The sequence below is a fragment of the Sebastes fasciatus genome, chromosome 18 (assembly GCF_043250625.1).
Source record: "Sebastes fasciatus isolate fSebFas1 chromosome 18, fSebFas1.pri, whole genome shotgun sequence".
NCBI classification, from domain to species: Eukaryota; Metazoa; Chordata; class Actinopteri; order Perciformes; family Sebastidae; genus Sebastes; species Sebastes fasciatus.
In genome coordinates this window covers 22,981,635-22,998,381 of record NC_133812.1, presented here as the reverse complement: position 1 = coordinate 22,998,381, position 16,747 = coordinate 22,981,635, and the positions used below count along the sequence as shown (strand labels likewise).

The following is a 16,747-nucleotide window of genomic DNA, read 5'->3' as shown; positions in this document are numbered from 1 at the left end:
GAGCTAAGTGCAACCGGACGCTGAATAAGACATTTTTAGGCGACCAAAAAGATTAGGATTAACTTTGGTGAAAGTGAAAACACACTGTGGAAGGGTTACAGTTGTAAGACGAAAACGCGGACAACTCCCAGACCGGACAACGCCATGGTAGCGACCTGTAAAGCATCCCCTGCTTTATGGTCTATTTGACTCTAAATGGGACCATAATTTACTAAATGAACATCATGCTGTATTGAAGAAGACTTGAAACTAGCGATTGAGACCATAAACTCATGTTTACAATGTTTACTGAGGTAATAAATCAAGTGAGAAGTAGGCTCATTTTCTCATAGACTTCTATACAATCAGACTTCTTTTTGCAACCAGAGGAGTCGCCTCCTGCTGGCTATTTGAAATAATGCAAGTTTAAGGCACTTTTTGTAGATGCAAAATGTTGTGTTATTTTCTCTCCAGGACCTTGAGTTGGTAGTCTGGTTTTCCCACATATCATTCAAATCATCTTCAGACATCTCCAGGCCTGACTCTTAACGTAGTTTTCGGAGTTTCAGACCCTCAGGTTTTAATGTGAATCTGAAACTCTTAAATATTCTCCAAAATCTACTATATGAGCCAACTTCACACTGTTAGGAGAGACAAGAAAACATTCTGAAGATGATATCAAACCTTTACCCCAAATAAACTGTTGCAGGAGCTCAAGCAGATTTTAATCTATTTGATAGGTCTGGAGGATGCAGAGTCTTATATGCTTGATAAAAGCTAGTCAATAAATCAAATAAGTTTTCTGTTCTGAACACTACAGGTGGAAAATCATTTCACCTCTAAGCCCCTTTGCATATAATGCCGTTACCTCTGTATCATCCTCATTCTAGTGTGGGTTCAGTCGTTCGGTGTGAGTTTACAGTAAATCTAAAAGTGAAGGGATTTTTGTCCACCCCCGAGATTACGCATTAACGCTGTGCACAACTGGGAATCAACACTTTATTCAAGTCTGGGTTGAATATTGAACATCCTTAAACTTTTTTTTACTAATTTTATACCTTGATTATGTTACAGAATAGTAACATGTACTCGATATGTAATTGTAAGAGTAAATATTGCCAACCCTTTACGCTTACAAGCTGTGGTAATGCCACTTTATATGGCCACAGTAAGTGGAGTGCACATATCAAGTGGCAGTAAACTGGTCTGGAATTTATGTCCGAGACGGCGTGATGAGACTGCCAGAGTCTGACGTGAAGGCCCGAATGTCTCCCTGAGGTCTTCCTGTCTGAGCTTTAATTTACGCTTGGCACTGGACGTGGCATTAAATCACAACCATCTCTTTCAGCTTCTGTCAGCACTGCCCAAAAAGGACAGGCCTGAGAGGCCTCCCTCTCACCCCTCTCTCGCCCTCCTCTGCCCTCTCCATTACTCTTGTGGGTTTTCTGAGTATTAGGTTGTTGATCTTGGCTTACTTCCTCTTCTTAGGATACAGTTTGTTTTACTGAGATCAGTATTCAACCAATTAAGCATGAAAGGTTAGCCTCTGTCAGGCTTTTCAATCAAACAGTCGCAGGCACAAAACTCTGGATCCAAATCAGAAACTAAAATGTTTTGCGTGCATTTTCCCCTCACATCTAAAGAAAGGTTTAGATTAAGCAAATCAGACTTATAATGAAAACGTAAATTGGAACAAGGGTTCTTCTGTTCAAAATGCAGGTTTATGGAGGTCTGGGAAGTTTTCTTATTTACCAAAACACACCGAATGTATCCATGAAGTCTAACAAAAGTGTTGAACGTATTTCCTTCCTCATAAAACATTTGCAAATCCTGCAAAGTTTACATCCATGTTTACTTGATAGCAGCCTTCTTCTTTCCTGCCTTCGTTGTAACATTGCTGCTTTTATTGGAGCATTACTGGCAGCTATAGACCATCAGCAGGAAGAATGTGTATCATGTCTACGTACAGACACGAGTGAATGAATGCATGCATAAATAAAACGGGGAACCAACTCAAAACTTCCCAGAGCACTTTTAAAGTTCTTAGAAATGTTCCCAGGCTCCTCGGTAAGTTATGAAAGATGTAAATACATTTTTAGAACTCTTAAAATTCCAGCAGGTTTGGAGGGGATCAAAAGAAGGTCAACAACCCGACACTTGCAAGGGTTAAATTCAGTTAAAACAACTATTTAGTTAAGCTTGACCTTTTAAGTCAGCATGGGTGGGAGGTCGTAGAGGTGCTCAGCTACATGGCAACTGAGCAAAGCCAGTCTCCTGATGAGGACTGGCAAAAGCTCCAGTATGTGGACCTTGAGTTGAGACGGTTTGTCAACTATTTACTTGACAGTAACAGTTTGACAGCACTTCCTGTGTTGCAGCTAACACGGGAAGTCCTGACAAGCCTCAAAATGTCAACATGTGGTCACGCCTTCGTACCTGCGACTTGTCTCCTCCCAGCACGTTGACCATGACCTCCATGACGGTCTCGTGCATGCCCAGCACTCTCATCAGGTTGGGATGTTGGTAGAAAACCTTGTTGTTCATGATGTCGCTGAGAACACAAGAAAGTGATTTGTGAAGGTCGTGATGTATTTTACAGCCTAACTAAATGTATGTATATGTGTAATGACAACAATTTACACTGCATTTTAAAAAACTTGTGAGAGAAGTCACTGCATTTATTGCAACACATTGTCTTACCCGAGTCCGTCAATCATGAGTTTCTCCTCCTCTTTGCCCATGCGTACGGACAGCAGAGACCTGATTTGACCCAGAGACACCAACAGGTTGATAGCATCCTGCACGGACGCGGCACTGATGGTGTAGGATTTCTTCATGGCCCGGAGCAGCTCCCCGATGCCGTCATACTGCCTCCTCAGCAGGCTGAACATCACTCTGACCAGCTCCGGGTCCTGGATGTGAGATTCCTGAGCCCAGCTGGTTATGGTCTGGGAGATCAGCTCCTTTAGGTTGGCTGGAGAGGTGACAAGTCAACATTCACACAGTAAATAACGGTATAAAGGAAGTAAAGTTAGAGCAGCTTTAATTATCAGAGGCTAATGGTTTAGACTTGACCACGACTAATCTGAAGTGATCTAACTCTTACCATTCGATGTAATTTGGAAAAACTGACATGGAAAGATGTTTAAAGGGCCTGTGTCCAGCGTTTTTTCTAAGCGCCAGCATCTTTTTTCTATTGTTCATAGAGCATAAAGCGTATGTTGTTGCATGCGGCCACCTGGAGAAAAATAGCTTTCTCAGTGATCCGCCTTCTGGTTGAAAATCTCAGAGCTTTACAGGAAAGCGCTGGTGCCGTCACCATCGCCATCGCTCCTTTTCAGGTAACCAATCATCTGGCGGGACCCATCACCACGGTTACCAAGAAAATAGAGAAGCTTGTTCTGACCACATCAGTCTATCCAGAGCTTTATGAAATGTCAGACAGATACTATCATAACAAAAACCAAAAAGCCCATTTGTGGGAGCAGATCGGTCTAACAATGAGTGATTGTGCTTTTTATCACCATATGCATTGTAAGCTTGTGAGCTGTACAGTCAACCATCTGTTAACGTAGCTTTAAGTTAATTACTTCTTCCTCTGGGCGGTGATCATGGTGAAAAAAACAATGTCAAACAAATAGATAATGGCACAAATAGATAATAAACAGCAACAGTACAACGGTACATATATTGGTATGTTGTCAAGATATTGTTGAAACATAAAATGAAACACTGGGATGAAGCGTTCCCCAGCACCCTGTGGGCACTTCTCTGCCAGAAAAATACGCTACAGTATATGGACAAAGGCTCTAACGCCACTTTAAACCCACTACCTGCAAATAAAGCAGCATCAATAAACTACATCATCCTGCCATTTCTAACAAACAGGAGCTCCATTGGAGATTGTAGGGGGTAAAATAAAGTGCTGAGAGCAGAACAGCAGACAGCAGCTCCAGTCAAATGTTCTCTGTGTCTCATACAATGCCTTATAATAATGTGCTATGCCAGATTTACAACCGGTGTCCAGCGGTACTAGCACAATGAAGTAATGCTATTGGACTTGCAGGCCCATTGTGTTTATGCTTAGTGTACTGTCACAAGTCAAGGTACACAGATGCACACACACACATATATATATATAGAAAAACACCATTTCAGAGATAAGAGTGTGGATATGAAATATGGGATTACTGTGTTGAACGACAGCCTCTCTCTTCAACACCACACTAGCCAGTTTATACTTATTACAATGCAAAGTCCAGCAACCAGAAAATAAATGATATCTCTGTATGAAAACAAAATGCTGATGTCAGCTCGTACTGTAATATCTGCTCCATGTTCTGCATCAGGAATGTCATTTTACACCTTCAAATAATGGTTCAGGGACAATGTCAGCACAAGTCTATGTGTGTTTTCCATTTTAGCATTCAGTATTATTTAACAGATTTGTGGTACAACTGCTGTATTTTCTTTTTGGCTATTTCAGAGGAAGTTTCTGATGAGGCCAAAAGGCAACACAAATACTTCATTAGCAATGCACAAATCATTTGAAGTCCAAATTAATTTTGCAGTTCTTTGATTTGGTGTATTCGGTTTCGGTTTGTAGGAATAAGTCATAATGCATCTGGCGTCCTCTCAACATTGAGTTTAAAACATATTTTTTGCTGCTCATAATCAAACTTATATGATTTGATCAGAAGCCTCAGGGCAGCTCGATGGCTGTCAGCAAACGCCGTGATTATTACATTTACATTTTAACATTTCAGGCATTTAACAAACAGTACAATCTGGAATGACGTGTGTAATGTGTGTGAAAGGTGGAGGAGGATATGTAGACATGTAGAGCATCTAATAAGGAGCTCAAGAAGTACTCAACAACAGTACAAAGGAGCCAGGAAAAGTAAAACATTTTGTGTGATCTGGGAAAATTTTGTATAATCAGCAAGAAAAATTCAGAACCAAGCAAAAAGTGCTTAGTTCAGAAATAAAGTCAAGCAGAAGAAGTACAGTGTATGTAGTTCTTTAAAATCATGTCAGAAGAAAAGAAAAGATCAGCTATATGTCTATAGGGTTGGTTATGCTGCTACCATAAACCTGGCCTTTATGTACACTGATAACGCTGTCATTTAGTACTTAGTATTTAGTACTTTGAAGTAATATCTGATGGACTTGACACCTTCTGGAAATGCAGCTTGTCATTGGGTATGTGTGATCTGGCTCCATAAAAAGCATGACAGTCCAGTAAACAGCACACTAATTAACAGACAAATTCAATTTATCATTTGACATGGTGTCTCAGCTGAGCACCAGGAGAAAGATAATGAAGCATTATAACTCTGGTCTGTGGTACACCTGGTGTCCACATATCAATCTGGGATTTTTTGGATGTTGCATATACAACATGAGGCAGTAAATCTCTATTTACGTTCCCTCTCTGAATGTATGAATTATTTGTATTGCTCTCTTGTCCTCCCTTTTCCCAACAATGAAAACCTTCACTCATCATTGAGCAAACGTTGACTCTTAAACGTTGGGATTAGAAGGTGATTGATTTTTTTTTTCAAGCAAAATGCAGCTCCTAAAATAGCTACTGTTACTCTCAACCTTTTCTTCCTGCAGTACGTTCACTTATAAAAAGGTTAGGGTATAATTGACTTTTGCTTATCCTTCAAACTTTTGACTCCTTGGAAGAAAATGTCTGAAATTGTTTCTAAGGGCTGTTGAGAAACAGCGATGGGCTCTGTTCCCCAGGCTCCTCAGAGAGGAATAACATGTCTCTACCTCATGCATTTATAGTAGAGCACAAAATACAAGATAAGAATGTAGAGAAAAAAAGGTGTCAAGTCTGTGTGATCCTTTGAAACTTTGTTTTAAGGTCTCATCAAACTTTGATCTCACAGACAAGCAACAATAAAACTGGGCACGACTACAGAGGAACTCAGTGAACTGTAGTGATAAATGACGAGGCTGTTGCTAAAAAGCCGCACCTCTCCAGATGATAGCGTTGCTATTCCAAAGCTATCGCTGAACTTTGAGTGTTTAAGTCAAACAGCCCAACATCTGTGGCAAACAAAGGGTCAGATTGGAGCAGAATCCTAATGAGGGGCGAGACAGATACAAAGAGAGGGAGGGAGAGAGAGAGAGAGAGAGAGAGGAGGAGGGAGGGAGCCAGCTGCCCTGAAGGTGAATGTCTCGCAGATTCACATCTGCTCTGCATCGTCTCAAACAGTGGCTCACATAGGAGTCATCACTAACACAATAAACTACCCTGTCTGCAAGCTAATCTGCAAATGACCACACACAGGCAATATGGTGCTATTTATAAAAATGTTTCATGGCTGCTCCAGGATGTGTTTACAGCACAAACAAATCACTGAGTTGGCCGTACTGTGAACTGTAGCTTTTACAAAATATCAAAGCTGTTATTTGCTTCTATTACATTTTTCTAAATACATTTAAAGGGACTGTTTGTAACTTTCAGAAATGCTTCTTAACAGCGACACCTGTGGCCGTGAAATCAACGAAAGTCAGCGTCGGGCTCGTGCTTGCTCTAAATGGACATGAACGAGCATCGCTCAAAACAGTGAGGCGACACACGTCAGCTAAAAGCACAATATCACTCTATATTTCAGCTGCTTGGCAGTAATGTTAGCTGACCAGACAAAGGTCTCTCCATGAATCACTGCTGATACTGTGTTTGCTTCTCCTGCCTCAGCGCAGGCTTCAGCAGCGGGGCTCCCCAGCGAGAAACTCGTCTCCCTCCGCCCGCAGCCGGAGAGAGCAGGAAGACACCGGCAACCGGTCGGTAACGAGACGGTAACGTTTCTCTCTGCGGAGCCCCGTTACTTCCCAAGACACGGGAAACCTCTGTTGGTCTGGAGGAGCAGCAGCATTTATTTCTGCACAAACGTCCACTGTACATTCACTAGATATTCTCAGAGCTAAACTAACTCTTCTGCAGTGTGGAGTGAGCGCGCGTTCACGTCTAGAGGTGGAGCGAGACAGCGAGAACGCGCGCGCTGTCTGAGTGAAGGCGAGCAGGCAGCGGAGACGAGACAGCGGCCACACGTGAGCGCGTATATGCGAGCGTGCATGTGTGCCGACCCGCTACATTTATACGCTTAGAAAGTTACAAACAGTCCCTTTAATGTAGCATGATTACATCGGTGCAGCGTCTACCTTGTCCAGCAAGGGTAAAAAGTTCATCACTGACAAAATAATACTGTTGTATCATCTTTATAAATTCTATCAAGATGTAGTCAGTGTACTTACAGTAGACGTGGAGAGATGTAGGGGTGAATAAAAGAAGGATTCATTTACAAGCACTACCTGGTGACCACCATAAGGAAAACACTAAAAGATTCAATAAAGTGTTTCAAAATCAATTTAAATTTGTCGTTATAACATCTGGAATCTCAATAGCTCACCTAAGCAAGTTAATCGTGATTAATGACAACAACAGCTGTCAGTGTGTCAGTGTGCTGACTTGACTATGACTTGCCCCAAACTGCATGTGATTATCATAAAGTGGGCATGTGTGTAAAGAGGAGACTCGTGGGTACCCATAGAACACATTTTCATTCCCATATCTGGAGGTCAGAGGTCAAGGGACTCCTTTGAAAATGTCCATGAGGAAGTATAATACTATATTCACAGATTAGACATTAATATAACATTGAAATGTTTAATCTAATCCGTCTACTTCAATAGGATCTTAATCTAATGTAGAAAAGGTGATGCGGGTCTTGGAGAATCATCTTGAATCACATCATCTGTCCACTTATGAAGCTTTTCAATAATGCAGGCTAGGTGTGGGAGGCTGGAGTAACGCATTAAAATTTATAGCAGAGAGTCTTGCAGTGGCTGTCCATTAGTCTTCTATTATTTGAAACAGGTCACAGCCATGCTTTCAGCAAAGGGCAGCAGGAGAGAATATTGGAACCACTGATCTCAGGTTGAAGCAACGAACAGTGTCTTATGTTTTGTATCATTTATGATGGCTAAATCTGTATTTATATAAATTGCTACCTATTTGATGTTTAATTACAAATGTGTTACATCAAAGAAAAGACTTCAGAATGTGTTATGGCTCATTGCCTTTCCCGCAAACCTTTAGATATTGAATAGATACGATGGCATGCAACAACACTGAAATCATGTGTGAGTTGTGTAGCACCAAGATGAAAGTTAAAATTGATAAAATAGTCTCTCTCTGCATCATCATATCATATATTAGGATACAAATCCTCCAATGTCAGTTGAAAAGAGTTTACAAATATGGGTGTGTAGTGATTTCTACCTTTTCTTTATAAAGTGTTAAACCTGTTGTGAGACGTTGAGCGTGCCCTTGTGGTTTGACAGTGTGTCTCTTCATCTGATCCTTAATCTCTTATATTTTACCAGCGCATCTGAATAATTTACAGTTTTCACAAAAACACTGTGCTGTGAGGCGTTCAGGGTTACTTACTGGGAGCAGCCTGTTCCTTCTCTGTGGGTTCCTCCTCCGTCTTATGAGGTGGACCTTTGATTTTGTAGAGTAAAGCGAGGAGACGGCCTTTTATCGACGTGTCCTGCTCTTCCTCTTCCTCCTCCACGGGAATTCCTGCGAGGGGAAACACATTTCTGTCAGACACTCAGAACTTCAACATTTTGTATCAAGTGCTTAAATGTGCACAAAGTCAGTGGTACAGGCTTCAAGTGCAACTATGTTAAAAAAGGGCTAAGCATAGTGTGTTAAGACACCAGTATGTGGGTGTTTTGTTATTTCTGATACCAGATCCGGCCACGATCAATGTGACCGGTAGTCAAAGATCAAGAAGAATCCTTTTGTGCGAGAAGATATCTTCACTGAGCCGCATACAAAGTATTGAAGGTATACTATGCAGGAACTGTCGCTTACGGTTTGTAAACACAACAGTCAGAGTTGGCACCATCCTAAACCCGGCTCAACGACACAAGAAGCGCACATCCCCCTGACCGCGGTTGCTAGAACACAGCCCAGTGTACCGCCTGCAGCATCACATACTGCAGCGAAGGTTCACTTTGTCTGCTTGGTATCTTCCCTCGCTATATTTGAGTTTCTTTCGGCCCTGTGTCCAACATTTTCGTGGCTTAATTGTATGAGAGAGGAAATGTAACTTTAACTTTCCATAACCGTCTCTAGTCTGTGTAATAAGACATGTATCAATTTGATCATAAATGCATTTATAGTGATATTATGTTAGTTATTATTAGTTGTTGTGTCTTTCTAGCCAAACTGCTGCCGTGGTGCTAACGTAGCAGCTAGGTGGATCGCACTAACAAGCTGTGGCTGTGCTAAGCTTGTGATTGGCTTGGGCAAGTGTGTGGGCGGGGCCTTGATACTGCAGCTCCAGTGAGCCGATCACTACTGCACAGACTCTGGCTCCAAATGATGTCAAAATCTCAAGACGGCAGCTCACTATCCGAGATATTTTGGCTTCACTTTTTGCAGGGAGGAAGTGGAGACTTGTCGTCCATCTACACTGACCGGCCACTTTATTAGGCACACCTGTTCAATTGCTTGTTAACACAAATAGCTAATCAGCCAATCACATGGCAGCAACTAGACCGGACCCTTGAAGACGACTTGCTGAAGTTCAAACCGAGCATCAGAATGGGGAAGAAAGGGGATTTAAGTGACTTTGAACGTGGCATGGTTGTTGGTGCCAGCCGGGCTGGTCTGAGTATTTCAAAAACTGCTGATCTACTGGGATTTTCACGCACAACCATCTCTAGGGTTTACAGAGAATGGTCCGGAAAAGAGAAAATATCCAGTGAGCGGCAGTTGTGTGGACGGAAATGCCTTGTTGATGTCAGAGGTCAGAGGAGAATGGGCAGAGTGGTTGGAGATGATAGAAAGGCAACAGTAACTCAAATAACCACTCGTTACAACCAAGGTATGCAGAATACCATCTCTGAACGTACAACACGTACAACCTTGAAGCAGATGGGCTACAGCAGCAGAAGACCACCTGGTACTAGCAAGGTGTACCTAATAAAGTGGACGGTGAGTGTATATATACATGTTTATGGTTTTACATGTAACATCTATGAACCAAAATCAACAATATTAGTAAAAGAGTTGAGGGAGCAGTTGGACTCTACCACAGTGCAGTCGCAATTCTTCATGGAAGGAGTTGAGTTCCTCCTGGATGTCCTCGGGACAGGGGCAGTCCTCCCCTGCACTGAAATTCAACAGGATGTTGATCTGCAGGAAACAGACGAACATGACAATAAGTTTAGAAGCAGAGTATAACAGAGAGAATAAAAAATGTGTTTTAGAGCACAGGAGGGACAAGTAGAAGGGAAAGAATGCATAAAAGGAGGATAGAGGAGATAGCACTATCATTATTCTGAGTCATAACCCAAGGGCAGAAACTTGTGTAGTCTCCTGCAGTGAGCGTTCACATAGGCTGTTCAGATAGCATCTGTCTGATCAATGCAGAGAGGAACAGTATGAAGCATTTTACATCAAGTCTAACGACAAGTAAGAATTAAAACCTTACTTAAAAATGACATGATTTCGAAATGTCTTTCTAAATAACTATAAATCTGTTTGCTGCATGTCACAAGCTGACAGACTAAATATACATGAGCAGCTTCCTTGAGCTAAGCAAATGTCCAGCTTAGGCTATTCTGATGTCTATTTCTGGCGGGGCTTTTTAATAAACCATGGGAGGAACCTGCAGCGATCTTGCAGAATATTGCCTACAGTATAAACCCGCCGCTGACCACTACACATCTTATTTTTCAGGCATCAGAGTGTAGCTGTAGGCCTGCGCTTATCTGCAAGGTTCTGCAGATCAGAAGAAGTGCAATGAAACGTTTTGAACATGAAAGCTTCGGAAACTTTTGGCTCGCTCTTAAAAGGCACCGCTGTGTTTTATGCAAGAACTCTACTCGGCACAAACGCAAACGATCTGAAGACAAACAGAAAAGCAACGACTAGGACTTTGTGGCTAATGGGCAGGAAGAATAATGTTGTACCCCCTCTCTCTCTTCCTCCCTACTCTGGCTCTGAGACACACTGAAAGAGATATGGATGTTAAATGGGGCCCACTCATTAGCTGCAAAGATCTGAGCCCCTGGCACTTCACTGTGCTGACGCAGTTATCACACACTGGGCTGAAAAACACTGAAAGCATGTGGCGCGAGGGAGAACTGGGATCTATGAATATACTTTAGTTTGTGTTATAGCAGCAAGATCAAATACTTCACGGGGTCTCCACAGATATTTCAACTGCTTCTATCAATGCTTTTTATATTTTAAACATTAGAAATAAGGAAACCAAAAAGAGTTTTTAAAAAGTAGAACAGAGGAATCCATTGATTTTTAGTGAAATGATAACATAAACGCAAGTTGGTCCGGCCAGACATACGGGGGTAAGTCTAGTATTTATGGTGCATACATTACGATTCAATCCCAATTATGGTCTTTATGAAGAGGAGCTGTAACCAGAGTAACAGCTAATGTGGATCCAAATAAACAATAATGGTGACGCAGTCCAGTCTGTCCCCGGACTGACCGTTGCCCTGATGGCATGGCACAACGAAACCTGACCTGACCTGACCTCTCAAAAGTGAAAAAAGCCAATTGATTCAACATGTGTTGTGAAAGTGAATAAACTGTCAGGAGGATTATTTTGGTCTGAAAGGTTCAGATGGCACGGACTGCTCTGCCTGCTACGAGCATCCATGAACCTCGTCAAACAAGTGTTTTTGTAAATATTCTGGGGCTCTTTGCACTGAACCAAGCTTTCTACAGTTTTCACACAAAACACGCTGACTGGTAAACTTGAACACAGTACAATTATATCTCCCCCTTTGGGACTAATAACAATTCTACTCTTAAATGTCAGCTGTTTAACTCACTCAAAGTTCACTTTAGCCTCACATGTGGCCCAATTTACCCTTTGGGAATACCAGCTGAAAATTAAAATTAAGGAACAACCGAAAACTAAAAAGGCGCCTAGAGAACTATAAAACCCATTACTGCAGTCTCTGCTTCTGACTCTGTTCCAGTCCAGCTCCGCTATTATTCAGAATAATAGTGGAATATTAGTGTGCATGTAAACATAGTCAATGACCTTGACTCGACCTAATGCTGGGCGATATGGAGAAAATCAAACATCACAATACTTTTGACCAAATACCTTGATATCGATATTACAACAATACTGTAGGGTTAACCATTGAGGCTTTCACAAAATATTTACACAATGATATTTTTGATAAATAATCTTCAGTAATGTGGATATAATGACTAAGTGGGTAAAGGCAAATAATAGAAGTTCAGAAAATGACTTGCAGCCTTTAAAACCGGAAAAAGACAATATTTATGCCATATTACGATGTCCAAAATCTAAGACGATATCTAGTCTCATATCACGGTATTGATATAATATCGATTTGTTGTCCAGCCCTAACTGGACCAGAGTCAGACGCAGCGACTGGAGCACTGGTATTTGATACGGGACATGTAAACAGCATATTCCCTTTGGTTATTCAGAATTAGGCCTTATTCCTAATGGAGCATTTTCCGGTTAAGATATGTTAGACATGCTGATATTATTCAGGGTTTAAGAGCATTCTTTGGACATGCATACAGTGCATTTAGAAGATAGATACGTCTCAATTGGGGTTTTTACCGCAGTTTGCTACACAGCCTCTTGTCTAAATAGAACAGCTTAAAGAACACAGTTTTGCAAATGATGACGAGGGTACACCATGGGAACAACATGACTGCAGTTGGAAAAGAGAGGGTCATTTAAGGTATTTGAAGGGCGTAACCATAGGACGTACGTCATGGCTGCATGTAAACGGAGGGGAATATTAATTTTCATTGACCATGTAAACAGCTTAGTAGGAATATTGTCTTTTACGGAATAAGGGCAAAAAAACTGAATATTTGGTGCATGTTAACGTAGTCTTTGATTTTTTTTCACCCCAAAGCGTTGAGAGATCGTTCTGGGGTTTGTTTCGATATAACACCTCGAACATAAATGACATCTGAAACAGGATGTAAACAGTTTCTCATACGCCGTTCGGTCCACTGCACCTGCTCATGCGGGGGTGACCGAAACTCTTTAGTCTTCTTGGCGGTGACGGCGGCGGACATGTTGAACGCCAGCATCAGCTCATCGTAGCGGAACTTCTGGTTGTACTGCAGCTTGGACACGAAGCTGTCGGAGAAGGAGACGATGGCCTCGATGCGGTGCTTCAGCTCACAGTCACAGAAGTAGTGCAGCAGCTCACACATCTGAAGAGAAGACATTCATTCAGCAAGATTCTAATCTAGAGTAAAAGTTTCTCTTTCTCTGTGTCTGTATTGTTTGATGTGGTTTTGAATAAGATCATTTTCATATAAATTGACTGAACGTTTTCTGTGTGTTAAACAGAGAAACCTCAAACCGCCATTTCCAAGAGATTATCTGCCTCCATCTTCATAATGCAAAGATCAAAGCTGTTTACAGCATTGTGGACTTTTTGTCATTGATGGGAAAATTAGTATTCATCCACCGCCTTCCTTTGCACTCATGCAGTCACTTCTCAGTGAGACATAAATCATAAAAGCTCCGAATTGCTGACAAATGAGAAACTAGTGTACCAAATCGGATGAAGGCAAATAAGATGGGGGGAAAACTTAAATTGATTTAAATCCTTGGAATATTAATTGATGGACTTAGTTTCATGCGACTATTTCCAATCTCACATTTAATCTCTGATTTGCATGTTTTTATGATTATTTTCATCACCTGGCGTTTGACGGACTCGGGCAGCGACTTCTCCAGCAGACCTTTAACCAGCGGTTTACTGTCCTTTGTCTCCTCCTCTCCTGCCTCCACAGCCTTCTCCTCGTTCTTGCTCACTTCCTCCTTCTCCCCCGCCACCTCATCGCCCTTGGCTTCCTCGCCCTCCTTGGTCTCTCCGAACACGTTGGGGTCAATCAGGAGGAGGATCAACCTCACCTCCTCGCTGGTTAGGACTCCCATGATTAACAGCGTTCCAATCAGCTTCAGGATGGGGACGAACTGGTATTCCACGCTGCCGCCTACCGGGTCTCGGATGTGCAAGCCGCCGCCCTGCACGGCCTCGGTGAGCATGCTGATGGCTTTCTCCTTCAGGCTGCCCAGAGGGATCTGGGGGCTGTAGAGAAACTGGTGGCGCTTTGTGTTGATGATGCCGACGGAGGAGAAGTTGACCCGAGGTTTGAGGGAGGTGCTCAGGAGCACGCCGGGCAGCGAGTGGCGCTTGGACTCATCGGAGAAAAGCTTGATAGAGCGAGTCTCGTCCGTCACGGGGATGATGAACTCGTTGTTCATCATTAGGCGAGCCTCCTTTGCCGTCTCGAGATGGATGCTGGTAATGAGAAGAAGAATCAGTTCTATCATCGCACACCTGGAGGCATTGGCTATTATACTTATCAGGAAATAACCGTTTGGTATTCTATATCTATAAATATCTTTCCCTAAGTGACGTAAATGTGCACTTGGTAAGATTTCTATAGCCCCGCAGCATAAAATTGCCGCAATATATCTGTGGGAGGTGACAGGGTTGTTGATCGATACCAGTGAGTCAGCAATTACCTGACTCGCTGCTGAGATGCTGAGTTCTCAAACGCATACTCGCAGTTTTGAAAACAACACTCCCACCCACAGGGATGTTAACACCCTCCACTTGAACTTGCATGTTCAGTGATAATGGAGGTGAGCACAATGACTTGAAAGTAGCAGGGGAAATTCACAATGTAGGATTTAACCCAATTAGGTCTGTCTGTCGTTTATTGACATTATGTGAAGAAAAGGGAGACTCAATTAGAGTGGATCACACGGAGGCATTATTAAGATTTATGATGACAAATTTACTTTGTGGTCGCGTGTGCGGCTCCATCACGTTAACAGTTAAAGGTGATGTTGTAGTAAGTTACAATTCTTTCATTGTTCATCATTAGATTCTCTGATGAGTACAAATTAGGGCTGTCAATCAATTAAAATAGTTAATCGTAATTAATCACACGTTTTTTTATCTGTTCAAAATGTAGCTTAAAAGGAAGATTTGTCAAGTATTTCATACTCTTATCAACATGGGAGTTGGCAAATATGCTTGTTTTATGCAAATATATGTATTCTTTTATTATTGGAAATCAATTAACAACACAAAATAATGACAAATATTGTCCAGAAACCCTCACAGGTACTGCATTTAGCATAAAAAATATGCTCAAATCATAACATGGCAAACTCAAGCCTAAGAAGCAACAACAGCTGCAAATGCCACACCTGATAAGGACGTTGTAGAAGCCCTCTCTCAGCATGCCAGAGAGGTACTGGTTGTCGATGGTGTTGAGGAGCTGCGATTGGTCCATGTGGCTGCAGAGGGCGTGAGCAACGCGGGTGTTTCCCAGGGCACAGAGGGCACAGTACAGCTTCAGGGTGTGGTAGTGGAACTTTCTCAGGTCTTCATGCTCAGATAACTCCAGGATGTCCAAACACCTGGAAGAAAGCAGGTCAAAGAATGGGGTAATGGAGAACCATTTACACTGTGGCCAACTAGACATTTATTGTTTTTACCTAAGGAACTAGGCGATATATAACGATCACATGCTGTGAGATGATATACCACCCGTACGCCATGGTAACAATCCCGTCTGTTTCTTGGTGTATTACTGTAGGTCAATGCGGCCAGTATTGGATTTATTGGTCTTAATATTAACAACACAACACCATTTGTGTGAGGCAAAGACTATTAACCATCTACTATGGTGTTAAATACTGGGATTATCAAGGTATCCAAAGAATTGCTTTTCATTAGTAATGCGCAGGGGATGTCCTAACCACTTGTTGATCAAAATTAACACAACATTGTAGGACTGAACGAGTCATAAACAGCAGGTGAAGCTGATTACAGTATCTGTTCTGAGCCTGCATCCCATCCTTGTTGCACACCTGTTCTCCTCAGGTATATGTACAGCCAACATCTCCAGCGGCTCCAGACACTGGACCACCCAGCCGTGCCTCTCGCTGACCCGAGCGGTCTCCACGCTGAGGAAGGTGTTCGGCATGCGGCTCCACAGCACGGCGACGATGGACTGCACATCCAGACGTGGCGGGCACTGCGGCACCGGGTTCCTGTGCTCGCTCTTAAATATGGCAGATGAGAGCGGCATCGCATCCTGAGGAGCAGAGGGAGAAGACGGAGAGTGATATAAAAAGAGGAAAGACAATATTCATTGAAGGAAAACTATTTTTAACCAATGGATGGACTGTGTGCTGTTGGTTTTAATATTACACTTTCTTGAATAAATATGTTGATTCTAAAAACACTAAATCTGTGGAGCCTTCAGTGGAGACCCTGAGGGATCCTTGAGCAAAGTAAAACTGAGTTTTTAACTTAATATTTCATTCACAATTATTATCCTTACACCATCCAAAATAGTGTGTATATATACTGCATATAAATATGTATTGTTATCATAGTTTAATTCTAACTGCTACTATTTAAGTGCAGACAGAGAATAAATAAATAATAACTAAATAAATAATTCATGTCAGCAAAAACCTCCAATATGGGTCACAGAGTTAAAATCTGGGTCTGTTGACCAGTGTGTGACTATTTGAGGATGAGGGACATTAAAAATGAAATAGTTCTACATATCTTGGCGATCTATTAATTACTGTAAATGAGGTTAGGTGAACTACGGTACTAGTAAATGAGGAAGATTAATATTGTTTCTATTTGTTCTGGCAAT

At 42.0% G+C, this 16,747-nt stretch overlaps 1 protein-coding gene across 4 annotated transcripts in view; it reads right to left on the bottom strand.

The window, feature by feature from the left end:
- ryr3 (ryanodine receptor 3) overlaps nucleotides 1-16,747 on the bottom strand; it is a 133,467-nt gene that overhangs the window by 45,993 nt on the left and 70,727 nt on the right. For all 4 annotated transcript variants that reach the window (XM_074615784.1, XM_074615780.1, XM_074615782.1 and 1 more), the window contains 8 exons: nucleotides 15,945-16,171; nucleotides 15,279-15,491; nucleotides 13,755-14,358; nucleotides 13,058-13,258; nucleotides 10,105-10,207; nucleotides 8,447-8,581; nucleotides 2,680-2,953; nucleotides 2,416-2,530 (listed from right to left, as the gene is read on the bottom strand). In XM_074615784.1, coding sequence (XP_074471885.1) covers nucleotides 2,416-2,530; nucleotides 2,680-2,953; nucleotides 8,447-8,581; nucleotides 10,105-10,207; nucleotides 13,058-13,258; nucleotides 13,755-14,358; nucleotides 15,279-15,491; nucleotides 15,945-16,171 — 1,872 coding nt within the window. The remainder of the gene's footprint in view (nucleotides 1-2,415; nucleotides 2,531-2,679; nucleotides 2,954-8,446; nucleotides 8,582-10,104; nucleotides 10,208-13,057; nucleotides 13,259-13,754; nucleotides 14,359-15,278; nucleotides 15,492-15,944; nucleotides 16,172-16,747) is intronic.